Source organism: Aspergillus fischeri, genomic scaffold (genome assembly GCF_000149645.3).
Source record: "Aspergillus fischeri NRRL 181 1099437636249 genomic scaffold, whole genome shotgun sequence".
NCBI classification, from domain to species: Eukaryota; Fungi; Ascomycota; class Eurotiomycetes; order Eurotiales; family Aspergillaceae; genus Aspergillus; species Aspergillus fischeri.
This window is the reverse complement of record NW_001509770.1, coordinates 1,795,324-1,811,793: the sequence shown is the minus strand read 5'-3', so window position 1 is coordinate 1,811,793 and position 16,470 is coordinate 1,795,324. Positions and strand designations below refer to the sequence as shown.

General features: G+C 49.8%; 6 protein-coding genes across 6 annotated transcripts, besides 1 other annotated feature; 3 read left to right on the top strand and 3 right to left on the bottom strand.

Annotated features, from left to right (window-relative positions):
* Nucleotides 1-188: 188 nt before the first annotated feature.
* Nucleotides 189-215: a microsatellite.
* Nucleotides 216-418: 203 nt separating this feature from the next.
* NFIA_013570 (alternative NADH-dehydrogenase) lies at nt 419-2,360 on the top strand (the record flags this gene model as incomplete). The annotated part of the gene is made up of 4 exons (XM_001264564.1): nt 419-749; nt 850-1,188; nt 1,249-2,220; nt 2,287-2,360. The coding sequence occupies 4 exons, from the start codon at nt 419-421 to the stop codon at nt 2,358-2,360; spliced, it is 1,716 nt and encodes a 571-aa protein (XP_001264565.1).
* Nucleotides 2,361-3,275: 915 nt separating this feature from the next.
* Nucleotides 3,276-6,150, bottom strand: NFIA_013560 (dynamin-related GTPase MGM1; the record flags this gene model as incomplete). The annotated part of the gene is made up of 3 exons (XM_001264563.1): nt 3,276-3,715; nt 3,773-5,794; nt 5,853-6,150. 3 exons carry the CDS (start codon nt 6,148-6,150, stop codon nt 3,276-3,278), a joined length of 2,760 nt encoding a protein of 919 aa, XP_001264564.1.
* A 564-nt stretch (nt 6,151-6,714) lies between these two features.
* NFIA_013550 (glutamine amidotransferase subunit DUG3) lies at nt 6,715-8,028 on the top strand (the record flags this gene model as incomplete). The annotated part of the gene is made up of 4 exons (XM_001264562.1): nt 6,715-6,729; nt 6,788-6,883; nt 6,967-7,699; nt 7,754-8,028. 4 exons carry the CDS (start codon nt 6,715-6,717, stop codon nt 8,026-8,028), a joined length of 1,119 nt encoding a protein of 372 aa, XP_001264563.1.
* A 269-nt stretch (nt 8,029-8,297) lies between these two features.
* NFIA_013540 (PIG-Y family protein) lies at nt 8,298-9,437 on the bottom strand (the record flags this gene model as incomplete). Its single annotated transcript, XM_001264561.1, has 1 exon — nt 8,298-9,437. One exon carries the CDS (start codon nt 9,435-9,437, stop codon nt 8,298-8,300), a length of 1,140 nt encoding a protein of 379 aa, XP_001264562.1.
* Nucleotides 9,438-10,645: 1,208 nt separating this feature from the next.
* Nucleotides 10,646-12,322, bottom strand: NFIA_013530 (nuclear and cytoplasmic polyadenylated RNA-binding protein pub1; the record flags this gene model as incomplete). The annotated part of the gene is made up of 5 exons (XM_001264560.1): nt 10,646-10,815; nt 10,876-11,008; nt 11,069-11,716; nt 11,781-11,882; nt 11,942-12,322. 5 exons carry the CDS (start codon nt 12,320-12,322, stop codon nt 10,646-10,648), a joined length of 1,434 nt encoding a protein of 477 aa, XP_001264561.1.
* Nucleotides 12,323-13,460: 1,138 nt separating this feature from the next.
* NFIA_013520 (uncharacterized protein) lies at nt 13,461-14,556 on the top strand (the record flags this gene model as incomplete). The annotated part of the gene is made up of 3 exons (XM_001264559.1): nt 13,461-13,526; nt 13,583-13,708; nt 13,777-14,556. The coding sequence occupies 3 exons, from the start codon at nt 13,461-13,463 to the stop codon at nt 14,554-14,556; spliced, it is 972 nt and encodes a 323-aa protein (XP_001264560.1).
* Nucleotides 14,557-16,470: the final 1,914 nt, after the last annotated feature.

The window sequence follows — 16,470 nt, the reverse complement described above, 5'->3', positions numbered from 1 at the left end:
CGAACAGCTCCACCAGAGCTCCAAACAAGAACCAGAACACAAAGAGAGTGACTCGAACTTGAAGTACCCAAGGTGCAGTTTCTCTGTAAGGGCCTCGGTGACACACCGATTCGCCCAAAACAGCTTAACAGCTTATCCTGTCATTCCTGAGATTTTGCCTCAGGCTCTCTCAGATCGGCATTTACCCATTTTTTTTTTTATTTTTTTTTTTTCTTGAATTTTAATTCTTTTTTTCCTTCGTCCCTCTTCCTTTTTTTTTTCTGTTGTGATTATCAGAAACTCATCATCAACGTCCACAATTGACTGGATTCCCTTTCGTGGGTTTTCACACTCTTCTCTCCCTTCTTTCCCTTCCCCCTTCGCCTAGGTGCGATCAAGACCTTCAATGGTTGGAAGCTCCATGGTGTTCCGCTCCAACATGGCTTCCCCAGCTGTCATGCAGTTGTCGTCGTTGTCGCGCAGGTCGCTTTCGACGCGATCGCCAGCCCTCGCTCTCCGGTTGTCACGCCCTCTGAGATCCGGTACTCCCTCGCAGCAGTGTGTCCAGCGCACCTTCCGTCGCTCCTATGCCGACGCGGCTCCTACTCCCAAACCCAAGAAGCGGTTCAGGTTCCTGCGTTGGGCCTGGCGTCTGACCTGGCTCTCCGGTGTTGGTCTCACCGGCGCTCTCATCTACAGTATCTATGAACAGCGCCATCCCATTGAACAGATCGGACCCGACCCGACCAAGAAGACCCTTGTCATCCTCGGTATGTTGGGTTCCTTACCTTGTCTGCCGCCAATTGGTCGCGTCGCAAACGTGACCTGACAAACGTCGTGAAATCACTAACCCCGTGATCGCAATTGCAGGTACGGGATGGGGTTCAGTTTCTCTGCTGAAGAAACTCGATACCGAGAACTACAATGTCGTCGTCATCTCTCCTCGAAACTACTTCCTCTTTACTCCTCTCCTCCCCTCTTGCACCACTGGTCAGGTCGAGCACCGCTCGATCATGGAGCCCATTCGTAACATCCTCCGCCAGAAGAAGGCTCACGTGAAGTTCTACGAAGCCGAGGCTACCAAGATCGACTACGAGAAACGCGTTGTCTACATCAGTGACGACTCTGAGATCAAGGGTGACATCTCTCACACCGAGGTGCCTTTTGACATGCTCGTTGTTGGTGTTGGTGCCGAAAACGCTACTTTCGGTGAGTCGCGGACTTTAAGTGCATTTGATCGCAAAACACCAGTTAACGGTGCAATTACAGGTATCAAGGGCGTGAAGGAGCACTCCTGCTTCCTGAAGGAAGTTGGCGACGCGCAGAAGATTCGCAAGCGCATCATGGACTGCGTCGAGACTGCTATGTTCAAGGATCAGCCCGAGGAGGAAGTCAAGCGGCTTTTGCACATGGTGGTTGTTGGTGGTGGCCCTACCGGTGTTGAATTCGCCGGTGAGCTGCAGGACTTCTTTAATGAAGACCTGAAAAAGTGGATTCCTGAGATCAAGGATAACTTCCACGTTACCCTCGTCGAGGCTTTGCCCAACGTCCTTCCCATGTTCTCCAAGCAACTGATCGACTACACGGAATCGACCTTCAAGGAAGAAGCCATTACCATTCGCACTAAGACTATGGTCAAGAACGTAACCGACAAGTATATCGAGGCCGAGGTGACCAAGCCCGATGGAACCAAGGAATTGGAGACCATTCCCTATGGCCTGCTGGTTTGGGCCACTGGTAACGCTGTCCGTAATGTTGTCCGGGATCTGATGAATCAGATCCCTGCTCAGAAGAACTCGCGCCGTGGTCTGGCCGTGAACGAGTACCTGGTTGTCAACGGTGCAGAGAACGTCTGGGCCGTCGGTGACTGTGCCGTTACCAACTACGCACCCACTGCCCAGGTTGCCAGTCAGGAAGGTGCTTTCCTTGCTCGCCTTTTCAACACCATGGCCAAGACTGAGGCTATCGAAAAGGAGCTGAAGAAGCTCTCCGAGGCTCAGGCCGAGGCCAAGAACGAGGAGGAGCGCAACAAGATTTTCGACGAGATCCGCGAGCGCCAGAAGCAGTTGCGGAGAACCAAGCAGATTGGCCCCTTCCAGTACTCTCACCAGGGAAGTCTGGCTTATATTGGAAAGGAGCGTGCGGTTGCAGACATCAGCTGGCTGAGCGGCAACATCGCGAGTGGTGGAACAGTCACCTATCTCTTCTGGCGCAGTGCCTACCTGAGCATGTGCTTCAGCAGTAAGTGCCTCCTTCACTCTACTACTTACAATATCGTTCCTTTTCCCTTTCTAACAACTTCAATAGCACGTAACCGTGTCCTGGTCGCTGCCGACTGGCTCAAGGCCAAGATCTTTGGACGTGACGTCTCTCGGGAGTAAATGACTACTTTCTGCCCCCCCCCCCAAAACTGGAGACTCTTTACCCTCCGTACCTTCGCATACCCTTATGTCAACGATTTGAAGCGAAAGCTGTTGCTCTCCGGCTTCTTCAACGTCTACCGTTTCCTTACGCCCGCTCTATGATTACCTTCCAACTTCTCTTTCCTTTCTCCACCCTTTTGAGGCGCCATCGTCATTATGCGTCGGTCATAGTCGACCATCCTTCGGGACCAATTTCGCCGAAAGATCCACTGATCGGACCCGATGGTCACAGAAGTGGAGAAGAGTGTAACTTTCTGTCCTTTTCTTTTGTCTGTGTATGAATTCCATAGACTGGGGATGGGATTGTTCTTTAGACATTTAGATATGGCCATAATTCTTTTTCTTCTGTATGATTCGTACTCCGGTCTGTTGTCAGCCATGTCTGTTTCCCTTAATTGCATTGAGGCTTGGCAAATGGAAACAATGGAGATTATGTGATTTGCGTACATGGTTGCTATTAATCTGCTTGCAACTGCTCTACAGGCTCACAATTCTGGCCCCGGATCCAATCACACGCGTCAAGATAGCTACGGTCGACCATAAAAGATGATGAGTTCAATTACCAGAAAGTGTCTATTTTGTCTTCTATTAGAGTTCCAGTTCAGAACTCAACTTCTGTACCTAAGTATTTTACATTCAGACTAAGGAGGAAGGAAAGGAACCCCAGGGGAGAGAAAAGAAAGGAGAAACGAGAAAGAATACCAAACCAGAAGGTATTTGACTCTGATTAGGGCGATAGAAAAGGAAACTTAAGCAGCTGGACTGAGAGGAGAGACGCGAGGGGGTAGCGAGGGATATAGTCCACGGTGAGGTATGTAGTTGCAAAGGACACGAGGAGTATGGGATATCATGTAGAAAATAGAAATCAATCAATCAAAACAGGTTCCATCCACGGCTTCTCTGCTCCTTGGCTGCCAAGGGGCGGTCCGCGTTTCTTTGCTTGCTCCGTCCGTCAAGCTGTCGGATACTTTCGATCTTCTCCAGGGCAAGTTCGAGCAGCTCCTTCTTCCGGATGACGTCGAGATGTTTCCTGACGCGCGGGTCCTCTCGTGCGAATCGTTCCACTTCGGCGTCGGAGAGGTGTCGGCCTAGTCTCATGTCTAGCTCGCGGGGGAAGTTGTAGTAGAACTCGGAGAGCAGCTCGACGTTGAGGAAGAGGACTGCCGTTGACGTGAGCTTATCTGCAACTACATCAAGGAAGACTTCTGGACAGTAGTATTTATTCTTCTTTGACGCGCATTGTTTGGAACGGATGGCGAGCAGGCGCATTTTGATCAGGTCGGCACGGTCACGCAGGAAGACGCCTTCCCGACCTGTTCTCTTCGTTAGTACTCCGGCAGGAACGGTCAACTGCGACAGACACAACATACCTTTATCCAGCAGGGCAGAGCTGAATCCACCTGCACCAGCGGCGCCGTCGCCTTCCAGGACTACTTCGCCCTTTCTGACCTTATCAACGAATGTCGTCACATCCTTGAATTTCTTCTTCCCAACGGCCTCTTCGACACGTCGGTAAGCAGCGTCGCAAGCTTTGAGCTCCTCCTTCAGTACGCGACTGACATTCTCCCTGCCCTTTGCCCATTCTGGGTCCTCAACTTCGATTTCGAACTTGTAAGGCTTGATGCAGTTTTCAACCTGATCACTAGTGCTGAAGAAGCGGTCGTTCAGGATGCTAGTGCAAGCCTCCATGATCTGCTTCTGTGCATAAGGATGGTTCGCAAATGTAGAGTTTGCCAGTAACCGGTCAACTTGGTTTTGAATAGCATTGGCAACAACCGTAGTCGCAAGCCTGCCGATTCCCAACTTTGTCAGAGAGGAGGTCGACGCATCCAACTTACGCCGCCAGTATTGCGAGTCGGCATCCGCTTTGGGAAGGTCGCTGAGAGGATCTAACTCTGGCATCGAGGCGGCCAAATCCTCAATCGGCTTATTCCAGTATCTTTGCGCCAGAATGTCCATGACGCGCTGATCCAGTTCATTCTTCAACATTTCACGAACCTGAGGTCGACCGAAACTCTCAGCAAACGCTTTGAAAGAATGCTTGAAGCTATCCAGACTCTCGGCAAGATAGGACTCGGCACTTAGTGGTCGATCGTTATATTGCACTTTAAATTCGTACGTGGCCTCCTCGAGTTCTTGGCTGATGGCGTCCCTAGTACCCGCTAGGCTTGCTGCCATCGTTTGCTCAAGAACATGCATGAGTTTGCCTCGCAGCGTGGACACGCCCACTGATACACCCGACTGAGGACCGAATTCGGACGGATGTGCCGAAAAGTAGGCATTCTCGTTCTTGAGAATCGCACTAGTGATATTGCCGCTACCCCTGGAAAACAGAGCAGTTGTCTGAGGAATTCGAGATACCACACCAACGTAGCCCAGACGCAAAGGGTATTTCTGATCTGAAAGTATGCTGAATCCTCGCTCCGGATCGACAAGATCCATCTTTGTGATGACTCCGATCGTTCTCTCACCTCGAGGGTCCACCCTGCGACTTGCTCTGAGGGCGGTAGAATTGGCTAGATCAACATCCGCCGCAGAAATCGCGAGAATCACATTAGGTGGCTGAATGTACTTGTCGCAGAGGTCGGCAATTTTCTGCTTGAGCTCTGGCGGCTGGTCTTTTCCAGCAACCTGGATATATCCCGGAAGATCAATCAGGGAAAGATCCGGAACGTTGGGGGAGTAGATAGTAAGCTGGATTGGGTCATCCGAGACACAGTCCCGTTCGGGAACTGCAAGATTGAGGTCGGTCAAGGTCCGCTGAATCTGTGAGAAATCCGTAATTTTCCCTAGTCCCAGAGCAGGAAACTCTCCATATTCTGATTGTGCGTTTGGAGTGTTGACCAGTGTGAGCTCGATTGGCCGCCGTGTGACCATGTTGGTCCCTTTGGGCAGGAACTCGTGTCCAACAATGGCCTCGAGGACAGAACTTTTGCCAGAAGATTGTGATCCGATGACAACAATCGATGGCAGTGTGAGGGTACCGGACTGCCCGACGGTCTGAAGAATATTTCTGATCTCGATCATCTTCCGCGTAAGAAGCATCATCTGGTCATCCTCGGCGATTTGTCTCGCGTGACGGACGTCATCTTCGTCAGACTGGCTGTAACCAAAAGCCGAGCCAGTAGCCACCCCAGCTACACCAGCACCAGCTCGACTTTCTTTAGGGGACTCCCCTCCTCCGGACGAACCACCGCTTCCGTCACGTGAACCTTCATCAAGGCGGAGTATCTTCTGCAGCCATTCCGGGAGTTCGATATCTTCAGTGGTTTTCTGCCAGCCGCGATGAGTCTGTTCCGCAACGTTCTGTAATTCTTGAAAGAGACCCGAGGCAGCGCCACCAGCCGTCTCCCCCGCTCGTTTAAATATATCAATTGCGTAATTCCCTGCCTCTATAGAGATTGTCAGCCAGTCGTATTACTCATTAGCAATTAGTGACCGAAGACGCACGTGTAGCCTGGTACTGGATATAAGCAAAGCCTGCGACCATAGCTCCTCCAAACATCGCCGGTAGTCTGACCATCTTCAAAGCAAGCTTCGGAAGCATCCGTGCAAAAGAGATCGTCCGCACGGCAGGAACATTGTGAATTGCATTTGCTCCAACAGGCCAAGCACGGCCCCGAAGTGCAGCACCTCCCTCTGAGCGTAGTAGCCCTCCAGTTCTTGCGCCAGCATTGTGGACATGGCGGGCCAGAAGGCCCGTCCGCAGTAGCGGAACAAGACGGTGCGAGAGTATTCTCCCGCTCATGGCTTTTGAGCACTCATATACCACAGATCAGCTGGGAGAGTATAACTTATCATCTCCGAGCTGCAAGCTGCGGACGGCAATGATACTTGCTGTTTTGTGTCGAAAGCTGTGTAAACTTGAATGACGGTTGATGTAATCAACAACGGTCCGGCGATGAAGGCGAATCTCCACTATTAGATTCCCGTGACTTGCGCTTTTGGCCGCTTCGTACACCGGAGAAAGTCGGTGTGAGTCACGTGTGGCTCAATGAGGAATGCATGAAGGTGTCACCATTGAAGGAGTGTTTTTAAGGAGCTTACTGGTTTGTCGAGTAACTATCATCTTGCCACACACACTTTTGTGGAAACCAAGGGCTGCGGTTGGTTGTTGTGCAAGCGAATGGTGGAAGACAAGGTCTGGCTTTCATCATCGGCCTGTGCATTCACGGCATAGAGCTAAATTGACCAAGATTGTACATGGTCTGGACTCTGGAGCTCCCAATTCCCCTTAATTTGGACTTCGTTCTGGACGCCTTTTACGACTTTTTCTTTACTGTGTAGAGCTATTTACTCTACATCGTGGACCATGTGCCGTTTCCTGGTATGATCCAGTATCAACTCCTTATACCATGCTACCTGACTGACAGCTTCTTCGCCAGGTATACAAGGGTAGACATGAGATTCGTCTCAGCAAACTAGTGACAGAACCCAGTCATTCGATTTTAACACAGTCCTATGACTCGCGCTTACGCTTGGTAAGTTCTACCTCAGCAATGAGCAGACTCGTTCTAGTTTGCCAATTGGTTGAACGAAGCATAGCTGACATCTCGGACCTCAGGATAATCGCCGACCTGTCAACGGCGACGGCTTCGGCGTAGGGTTCTACACTGACCCCAAGCTAGGCCCAGAGCCCTGCATATTCACCTCGACACTTCCGGCCTGGAACTGTGAGAACCTGGAGCGCCTGGCTTCCAAGACATGCTCGAACCTCATCTTCGCGCACGTCCGCGCCACGACGGAGGGGACGCTCTCCGATACTAACTGCCACCCATTCCAGCATCAGACTCTGATGTGGATGCACAATGGCAACGTCGGCGGCTGGCAATACATCAAGCGGACCCTAGCCGACTCGCTCACGGACAAGTGGTATCTCGGCGTAAAGGGCGGCACAGATAGTGAATGGGCCTTTGCGCTATTCCTTGACCTTTTGGAGAAGGAAGGGGTTGATCCCAGCTCGAATCCTGGGCCGGAGGGCTTTGGACAGGCGCTACTGCGAAAAGTGATGGTCAAGACCATCGCAAAGATCAATGAGTTCATCCGCGATATTCCCAAGAGACATAATGTTTCCGGGGTGGAGACGCGCAGTTTACTCAATTTTGCTGTGACGGATGGCCATACTGTGGTTTGTACGCGTTATATCAGCAGCAAGACGGACGAGCCCGCTAGTCTGTATTTCTCGTCGGGGACGAAATGGAAAGAAGGGAAACACAAAGGTCACTTCAAGATGGAGCGCCACGACAAAGGAGCAGATATTGTTTTGGTGGCTAGTGAGCCCATCACCTTCGAACGCCGTGAGCCACTCCAGTCATCTCCTGTGATGTACTCGTGCTAATCTGTCCTTCTAGATAATTGGGTATCTGTCCCTGCGAATTCGATAGTCACGATCCACAAACAGTCTGTCCTTTTACATCCCATTTTGGATGAATTCTACACTGAGGCCATCAACCAGGATCGGTCTTCATGCTACGCCGTCTCCAAAGGCCTTGTCAGCACTGCGCCTGGGACAACGGTTCAGCCGCAAGACGCAGAGGTTTTGAAGGATCCCACCGTTAGTGGCAAGGGCACAAGATTGGACAATTTGGATGTGCGATTATCGAACCAATGCGCACTGTCGCACTGATCCGATAAATTAGTTGCGTATCCGAAAAAATGAGACTTGCGTGATTGGTAAGTAATGGAGTTGTCGACGCTTTTATTTTCGAGATGTCACAATGGGCGCAATGAGATACCTCTACTGGCTGTGTTGGGTTTGGATGAGGATGATTGGGAGAAATTCTTCTTTATTAGATGTCATAAACTTTATTATTTCGGATTCATTCTTGATTTTAATGTCAGTATGCAATAGAGTACAAGTAGTTATTTAGGACCTGAACAGAGGATCTGAAGCATTTATGTATCATCCCCAGTGATATTGGCATGCTTGAAATACTTCATGCCGACCCACGCAACAACAACCCACACCCACGACATGACAGCCGTTAAAATAATCAAGGCAGGATAGTACCCCACAATGGGCAACGTAGGATCATCCTCCAACTCTGGTGGAGCATAGGGCGTCTCACCGACATCCCAAGCCCAACTCCAAACGCCGAAACAACTGCCCATTCCCACCACGAAAACAAGCCAAGTCACGATTAAGATGATCCACCCCCACCATTCGGTCTCGGAGTAATCCCAGACAATTTCTTGGCTGGGCTTAAGGTCAACGACATGCGTGGCAAGGGGTGACTTGGTGCGATGCACGGCTCTGTACGATGCGTCTGTTGGCAGAGCATAGTAGGAATCCGAACTCGATGGAGGCGTCGGTATACGTAATCCCGCAGCACCGCTGGTACTGCTGGTAGAAGAGTTTCCAAAGGCAGAACCGATGGCAGACTTGGCATTCTTGACGCGAGGTAAGGCAATCATATCCTCATCGTCCGTGCCAATCTCGTCTCCAAGCACGTTCTCCTTCGAGAGACCCTTCCGCGACCGCTGGGGAGCAGACAGGGTTTCCCGCTGGTCATGCACGAGGCCCCAGTTGGCATTGTTCTCGTCTGTTTGAGCCGCTGCGGTTCTAAGAGACGTAGGTTGATCCTGCGTTGAGACCGAATCGGCTATGGATGGCACCAGGACGTTTGTAGTCTGATCGTGTGGTGGCGCATTGCCATCCGCTCGTAACACGTCGATCGTCGCCCAAGTAGACTTCTTATCTCGATAGTCGAATCGCGTTCCCAGCAGCGCAGTTTTCCTTAGCGAGCCCCTTCTCCTTCGCGTTCTCCGTTGTTGTAAAGCGCTCGACATCGCCCTCCCACCCTGCAATCCAGAACTGAATTCCTCTTCATCGTGCTTTTCGCCGCCTAGATGCGATCGTTCGGTAGTGTGGTGCGTCCCGGTGTTCATTCGGAGAAAAGAGAATTTCGACAGCAGCGAGCCGGACGTGCTGCGCTTGTGTCCGTTGCTTGTGCTTCCCGAGCGTGCCCTTCCAGAAAGCCGGTCATCGTTGTCGAGGGATAGAGTCACGTTTTTTGTGTCGCCTGCATCTTCCATTGGCACAAGCCGCGCGCAAGTGACCCGGTTGTGAATATACTAACATTCAATCCTTCGTCGCGCAAATTCGTACCCGTTCAGGGGTCACTCTGGCTGGAGATTCCATTCGGTGGATTAAAGTTGTGATGCAAAGGCGAGTGCGGGAGGAGGCAGGGCGTGGTGGGCCTAAGGCCAAGACCTCCGGCGCCAACCTTCTCCGCACCGCTCCACAATCCAGATGCATCGCCAAAAACGATACTTGACTAAAAGGTCAACAAGCGGCCAGATTGATTCCTAAGTGAGCAGCTCAACCTTGAAGTTTGGCAGAATCATAAAGCCATATTCAAATACAAGAGCTAGCTAGGATCCACAGACACGGCTCGTTCACTTATTCGAGATACAGGATATGATTCAAGGCCACAAGTATTTCACAAGACGAGCATAAAGTATATCTTCCAGAGCGCCAGAGACAGCGATAGGAGCCAGGGTGAAATATAGCGGCTCACAAGAGACAAAAGGCAAGCACAATGTTGACTCACATGTATTGCAAAGAGCATAATCATGATTGTTATACGAGTCTGCAGGACACCCGACCAAAAAATGAGACGGCTGAAAGAACGAGAGCAAAATAGCACTATCAGAAAGGAAAGGCTTGCTGAATCGGCTCGAAATACATATTCATCCAATAGAGAAGACAACATAGATGGAGAAGATACGATACACGCCCAGAAGTAGGTAATTTATGAAGATGATAGAAGGTATCAAGTCGAGGACTAGGTAGGTGATGATAGGTACTTTTCGTTTGTTCCGAAGAAAACTTGAATCAGAAGTCCCAAAAAGCTTCGCTCACAATCTGCGTAGAATCATTCAAAGAACAGAGCAGGGCCTTGATGCAAACAAAGTGGACTTGGGGTATTGGTGTACGAAAACACACAAATTTCATTTGAAAAGAAGCACTTGAGAATGGGAAGCATGCGCTCGATAATCCACTTCATAGGCCAATCGTGAGACGAAGAAATAAAGCCATAGAAATGAGAGAAAAGAAGAGGAGATTTGCGGTGAAAGTATAGAGCAGAAAAGTGGGATACTCCCAGAAATAGGAGTTGAAAATGAAACCGAGCACACCAAATTTCTCACCATCGCTGTTGTAAATAGCTGTGCACCTTGTCGATCATCTGGCTGGGCTGCTGCAGAAAGGCCCATATACAGCATTATAGGCTAGAGACAAGCTACGCTTGGTAGCCCCCAAAGCCATTTCCAAAGTTGCCGTTATTTGGCTGGTTCCAGCCAGAGTTGGGTGTGGCCTGTCCGCGGCCGAAGCCCGCATTCTGGGGGGCCTGGCCATATCCTTGGCCAGTCATTCCCCCCTGCTCCCAGCCTCGCCCAGCAGGAGTGGGGCCTATGATAGGATAAATTAGTCGTTATAACAGATCACTGGGGGAAAGAATATGAAACGTACCCTGGGGGGTAATAGGAGCACCAGGGCCACCGTATTGAGGAAAGTATGTAGCTGGACTGGAGTTGAAGGGCGAGTTGGGTTGCTGGCCGGAGAAATTGTCGAATTGGCCGGTAGGAGGTCGGTCCTTACCCCACTACAACGGTCAGTAAAAGAAGCCTTAGGATAAGAACGAAAAGGGCGACAGCAAACGTACGCTGCATTTCAGAGGACGTCCGTTAACATTGTACCCATTCAATTGGCAAATAGCCATCGCAGCATTTTCGTGTGTATCCATCTTGATAAAGGCGAATCCACGGTCTGCTTGAAGGCGCGTCTCAAGTACATATCCAAAATTGTGAAAGAGAGGGACAAGGTCGTTTTGCGTAGTGTACGGAGTCAGATTACCCACGTAGCATGTAGTCTGCCACTGTGGCGTCTGCTGAACGACCATGTCGTAGCTTTGGACCCCATGCGTAGGGAAGTGGTGATGGCCAAAGGGTGTGGTGGGAGTCATGCCCATGGCCGCCATAGCCTGCTGTTGAGAAATAGAAGGCTGTCCCTTCTGGTTAGCCCAGTTGCAGCGAATGGCACGCGAACCAAGCCATTCGCCGTCCATGGCATTCAGTGCTTTCTCTGCATCGGCACGCTCACGGAAGGCAACGAAGCCATAGCCACGGGAACGACCAGTCTTCATATCCCACATGACGCGAGCCTCGGACACCGAACCGAAGGCGGAGAAGGCCTGGAGCAGGATCTCGTCATTGACTTCGTTGCTTAGATCGCCGACGAAAATGTGAAAGTGAGAAGAAGTATCTTCCTTGTTCGTGGAATTTGACTGGTAAGCCCAGTTCACCCGAATTTCCTATATCACACTCAGTAATGGGACCACAAGGCGACGACCTTGTAAGTATTCAAAAAATGCATACCGACTGGTGGATTCGACGGCCGTTGAGGGTCTGCATAGCCCTCTCAGCCGCGCCAGGGTCATCAAATTCAACAAAACCGTAATTGTATCCTTTGCTGTTGAACTTTCAAAATGTTAACATCGCATTTAAGGATTATCGCAATAGGGAGGGGTAAAGCTTACATTCTTGTCGGGGATGATCTTCACACTCTGGACATGGCCGGTAGTCTCGAAGATTTGCTTCAGGATATCCTCAGTCACTCTTGGATCAAGTCCTCCAACGTACAGAGCTCTCTTGTTTGGCTCGGGGGCGGCCCGGCGTACATATCCACCAGCACTGGTCGGGGACATCATGTTCCCGGACATCGGGGACGTGATAGCGGTTGGGATAGGATTGGTGTTCTGGGGAATCACGACAGGCGGACGAGGCGGGGGTGGCATATGGGAAGGATTGGCTTGCCCGTTGCCCTGAGAAGAATCATACTGCTGACCCGAAGCAGACGATGCTTGCGGAGGCGGAGGTGGGAGGGTGGAAGACCCAGAAGTGGACATGTTCTCGGCCATTGTGGTTGATACCAGGGTAAAATCAGCAAGAACCGTCAAGCGATACAATGCACAAGTGGATCGGCGATGGAAGCGTTAAGTTGGGATGCGCTGTTTGTTGCTCGACGGTGCACAGCGTTTAGCAGTCAACAAAATCGATGTTGATCGAGAAGGCGGAAAGTGACGCGGGGATTGAGACACCGAAAGAAGCAAGATTCGCTAGATCAAGAAAATCGAGACGGCAGGCAGTCTTTCAAAAAAAAAAAAGAAGAATCGCTCCCAAAGGAGCTCTGTGATGAATTAAAATACGTTAAGTCAGGACGACTCGAACACGGCTCTTTTCAGCACTCAGCCCCAACAAATTTTTAGATGTGGTGGTAGAAAAATAGCTTAAGATCCAGGTTTGACAAACACAAGTGGTTGTCGGGAGAGGGGGAAAGAGACGAAGGACAAAGAAGAATAAAAGCGCCAAAAGGGAAAAGCGAAACAAAGAGAGAAAAAGGAAAACAAGATCACAGAGACCTTGACACCAACAGAAGCGCGATGGAGGAAAATGCGAGGAGTGAGATGAGATGGGAACAGGGGAAGAAGAAGAAGAGATGTGATGTGATGATCTTTGGTAGGCTACTAAGATACTCTACCATACCTTTACTAACTAGTTCAGACGGGAGGAGTTTCTAACAGCTGGAGCAAAAGGACGACAAACTGTGGATGGGCAACTGGCAAAGAGCCGCTTGGGTGGGTGACATGCTAGTCCTGATGAGGTTAGCGTATTAGGATAGATGCCGCTGGTCATGAGAGGGCGCTTAACTTGACTCTATTTGGTCCTTGTGAATGAGCTCGATTTGGGCCGAGATCCTCTCAAGCATAGAAGGCAGACATTGTGCGGTCTGAAAGTTGAAGTTGAAGGTGAGCTCTTCAAATGATACTCTGACCAAATGATTTTTTGTCCTTGTATGTATCTTATGCATCATTTGTTTCGATTAATGCATAGTCTTTGTCAATTGTTTGTCCTAGACTCAGGGACGAGATACCGAAAAATGAGAGAACCATAGGCATGCTGCCAGTATGGAACTAACTTTGTCGCATCCTGCAGGTAGTGCCCATTGTTGGACAAAAATCTTCAGTTCATTTTAGATGAATCGGAGCGTTTCCCACCATGGAAACATCAAATTATTCAAATCCAGAGTCCCTTGCTGTGTTAACAGCTATGGTCAATCAGACGGTAGCGTGGCATCTCTTCCCACTACTTCGTAAGTCGATAATACTAACTGCTGACAGCTCGTTGAAATGGGTCGATTTTTTCGAGCTGGTGGCTCAACACAGGCCAGGGCTCGTTTCAAAAAGACGATCCCGGCGGCTCACGAACGTTTCCAGGCTGCACTCGACGATCTATCTGAGCAAATAGTATGTGTTTAACGGGACTTTTCTGCGGCATTTTGTGCTTCAACGGGACAGCTATTGACAGACGGCAGTTTATCGCAAAAGCGTTTCTCGAAAGAGACTATGAGGAAATCAGAGCAGAGAAGGCAGCTCTACAGCCTGCTCAAGATGTTGCTATGGATGAGCCAAGCAACAGGTCGGAAAATGAAGGCGCACAAGAGCCGCCCCAAAAGATAGAGGAAGTGACAGAGACGAAACCGCTCGAATCCCAATTGGACGAAGAGCTTACTACCGCGCAAGAGCCTCTCACCGGCGATAAGCCGTCGCAGGAGACTGAAGGGAAAAATGTCAAGGTGGAAAAGCAAGAAGGACAGTCCTCGGCGCCAGATCAATCAGTCCCTGGAACTACAGAAATCAACTTCGACTCCATGCTCAATGACAGTGGGGTTGGGCCCAATGAGTTCGATCTTCATCTCGATTTTGGAGATGATGATATTGGGAATCAGAATTTCCTGTCTGGCTCGAGCCTTGGAAATACAGGTATCGGCGGCGATATCGGCCAGGAGACTGATCAGTCGGGCGCTATGGCGTCAATGTTCTCTAAAGAGGGGGATAACCTTGGCAGTGGTCCTACGGGAGGCGATGCATTCGATTTAGAGTTCCAGAAAACTGATGGATTTCCAGGTCAGGACCAGCAAGCGGGAGGACAGATGAGCAATAATGCGGACGATGTTATGGCGCCAGGGGAATCAAGCTTCGATGATTTATTCATGGAAAACGAGAACTTCGATGGAGAAGGGCTTGGAGACCAGAATCTGCTCGGGGACGGCCTGATGAATATCAACGAGCTTGATGATAACTGGTTCACTTAATTTGCAGTCCTTGAAACAATTGAAGGAGCGTTACGGAACACATTCTCGATGCATATCTACGGGCCACATATTAGTAGATTCCTAGATCAATGCATTACGAGGAGCGACCATTTCGCGGCAGAAAGTGGAGCATTCTTGATTCGTTACCAACAGTAGGGATGTTGACATCCATAGCTCCATAAAGTTATCTCAATGCCAACGAGGATCCATGCAAGGGGAACTGTGTAGCAGACAAACATTCCGCATTCCGCACTCCACACTCCGCCGACATTCTGTTGCAAATACGGATAGACTAACTAGCATGATAAATAACCATAACAATGACGTATGATCCGCTCGTTTCGTTAGCGAACTACAAGCAGCCTAGGTTGATATCATCAGCCCTATCTCGTACCTGGCGAGGCGGTAGACTCTTGGCATTTGGGACTCGAGCTTCTATTTCAGGCAGGGAGGGCTCGTTTCATGACCCTGTACCTGATACTGCTAAAATAGTGTCGGACAGACTACAGACTACGGGCTAGACAAGTCCCACCTCATCTGAAGAAATGAGCGTGATGTGGGGAGGTCGGCCTCTAGTGATGATATTAGAAGTATAGAGATTTGCACTTGAAGGCCAAGATCCAAAGAGTTACCAGACCAACAGCTCCGCTGGAATCCTCCAATCGCCCTTTTTTGATTAGCGGAGTTTATTCCCACTCTTGTCCGGACGAATCTGCAAAAGATCAAATGATGAGGTCATCATCGGCGTCAGGATCCCCACCGGCCGCGGTTGCCGGCGATCCTCATACTAGACTTTTCTTTACTGTGCCTCGGAGGTATCAGGTTCTTCGGTTCGGCTTATCAGGCACGAATCTAGGGATTTGTGCGAAGCCTCTGCTAGGACCCGGTTGTAATTGGTAAAGTGGATATTCAACTAGATAGAGTCATCCCCCAAAGATGACTACTCGAGTTCGGCTGTGCTCTTTATCGTTGATTCTTGAAGGATCCATTACTCATATTAATACACTAAACATCTGAGTAGTGGTGCAAGAACACCCAAGTATGGGGTATAGAAGAGTTAAATTGTTCATGTGTGGCGTGCCACAGGTACAGAATAATAATGATATCACTGATTGATTTGATCCCATCATACTGGCAGAGATCGACAGGTAAGATTCATTTGGTGTTTCGAGCCCACGCATTTAGATCAATGATGAGATACTGATATATCTTGATTTGTCCTCGCTGATAAGCTGCAGAGTTATGAGGAGAAACAACTAAGGAACAAAAGAATTCAGAGAGAAAAGAGGCAAGAAATATGGAATTTGTCCTCTTAATGCCGGAATACCCGAAATATGGACATCATCTCGACGACGTCATCCTTCTAAGCCAGGGCAAACTAGCGCCGGGGTTTTAGCAGCATCAAAGTCTTAGCATCACCTTGAAGTTGTGAACACTGAGGGGTATCACATGGAAAAAGATGGCTTACTGAAAAAAATGCATCATGATCATGTAGCTCTTTGCGCATGATCTACATGACACAAGCAGGAAATCTACCTGCGAAGCACTGGACACTTGAGATATGAGTAGCTAGGAACCTGCCCCGAAACCCGCGCAAATGAAATCCGATGGAATTTAGGCTACAGATCGGGGGACGCTTGGTGATTGGACTTTCATTCTGTGTATGATCCGAACTCTTTTTCGTGGATCGTGCGTGTACCTATGCCAGCTGCCAGTCTGCCGGCTCGCCGGATCCATATCCAGCGACCTAGAGTGGTGGCTCGGTGGTATTCCGCGTCATCGTAGAGTTATGTCTCTACCATAGATTCGATACCTAATATAACATGAGGGTCTATCTTCTGGGCCCGACAGAAACTGCCAAACTATTAGGAGGTTCGACTGGTCTGATGACAATAATACCAAGACTTCATCTAT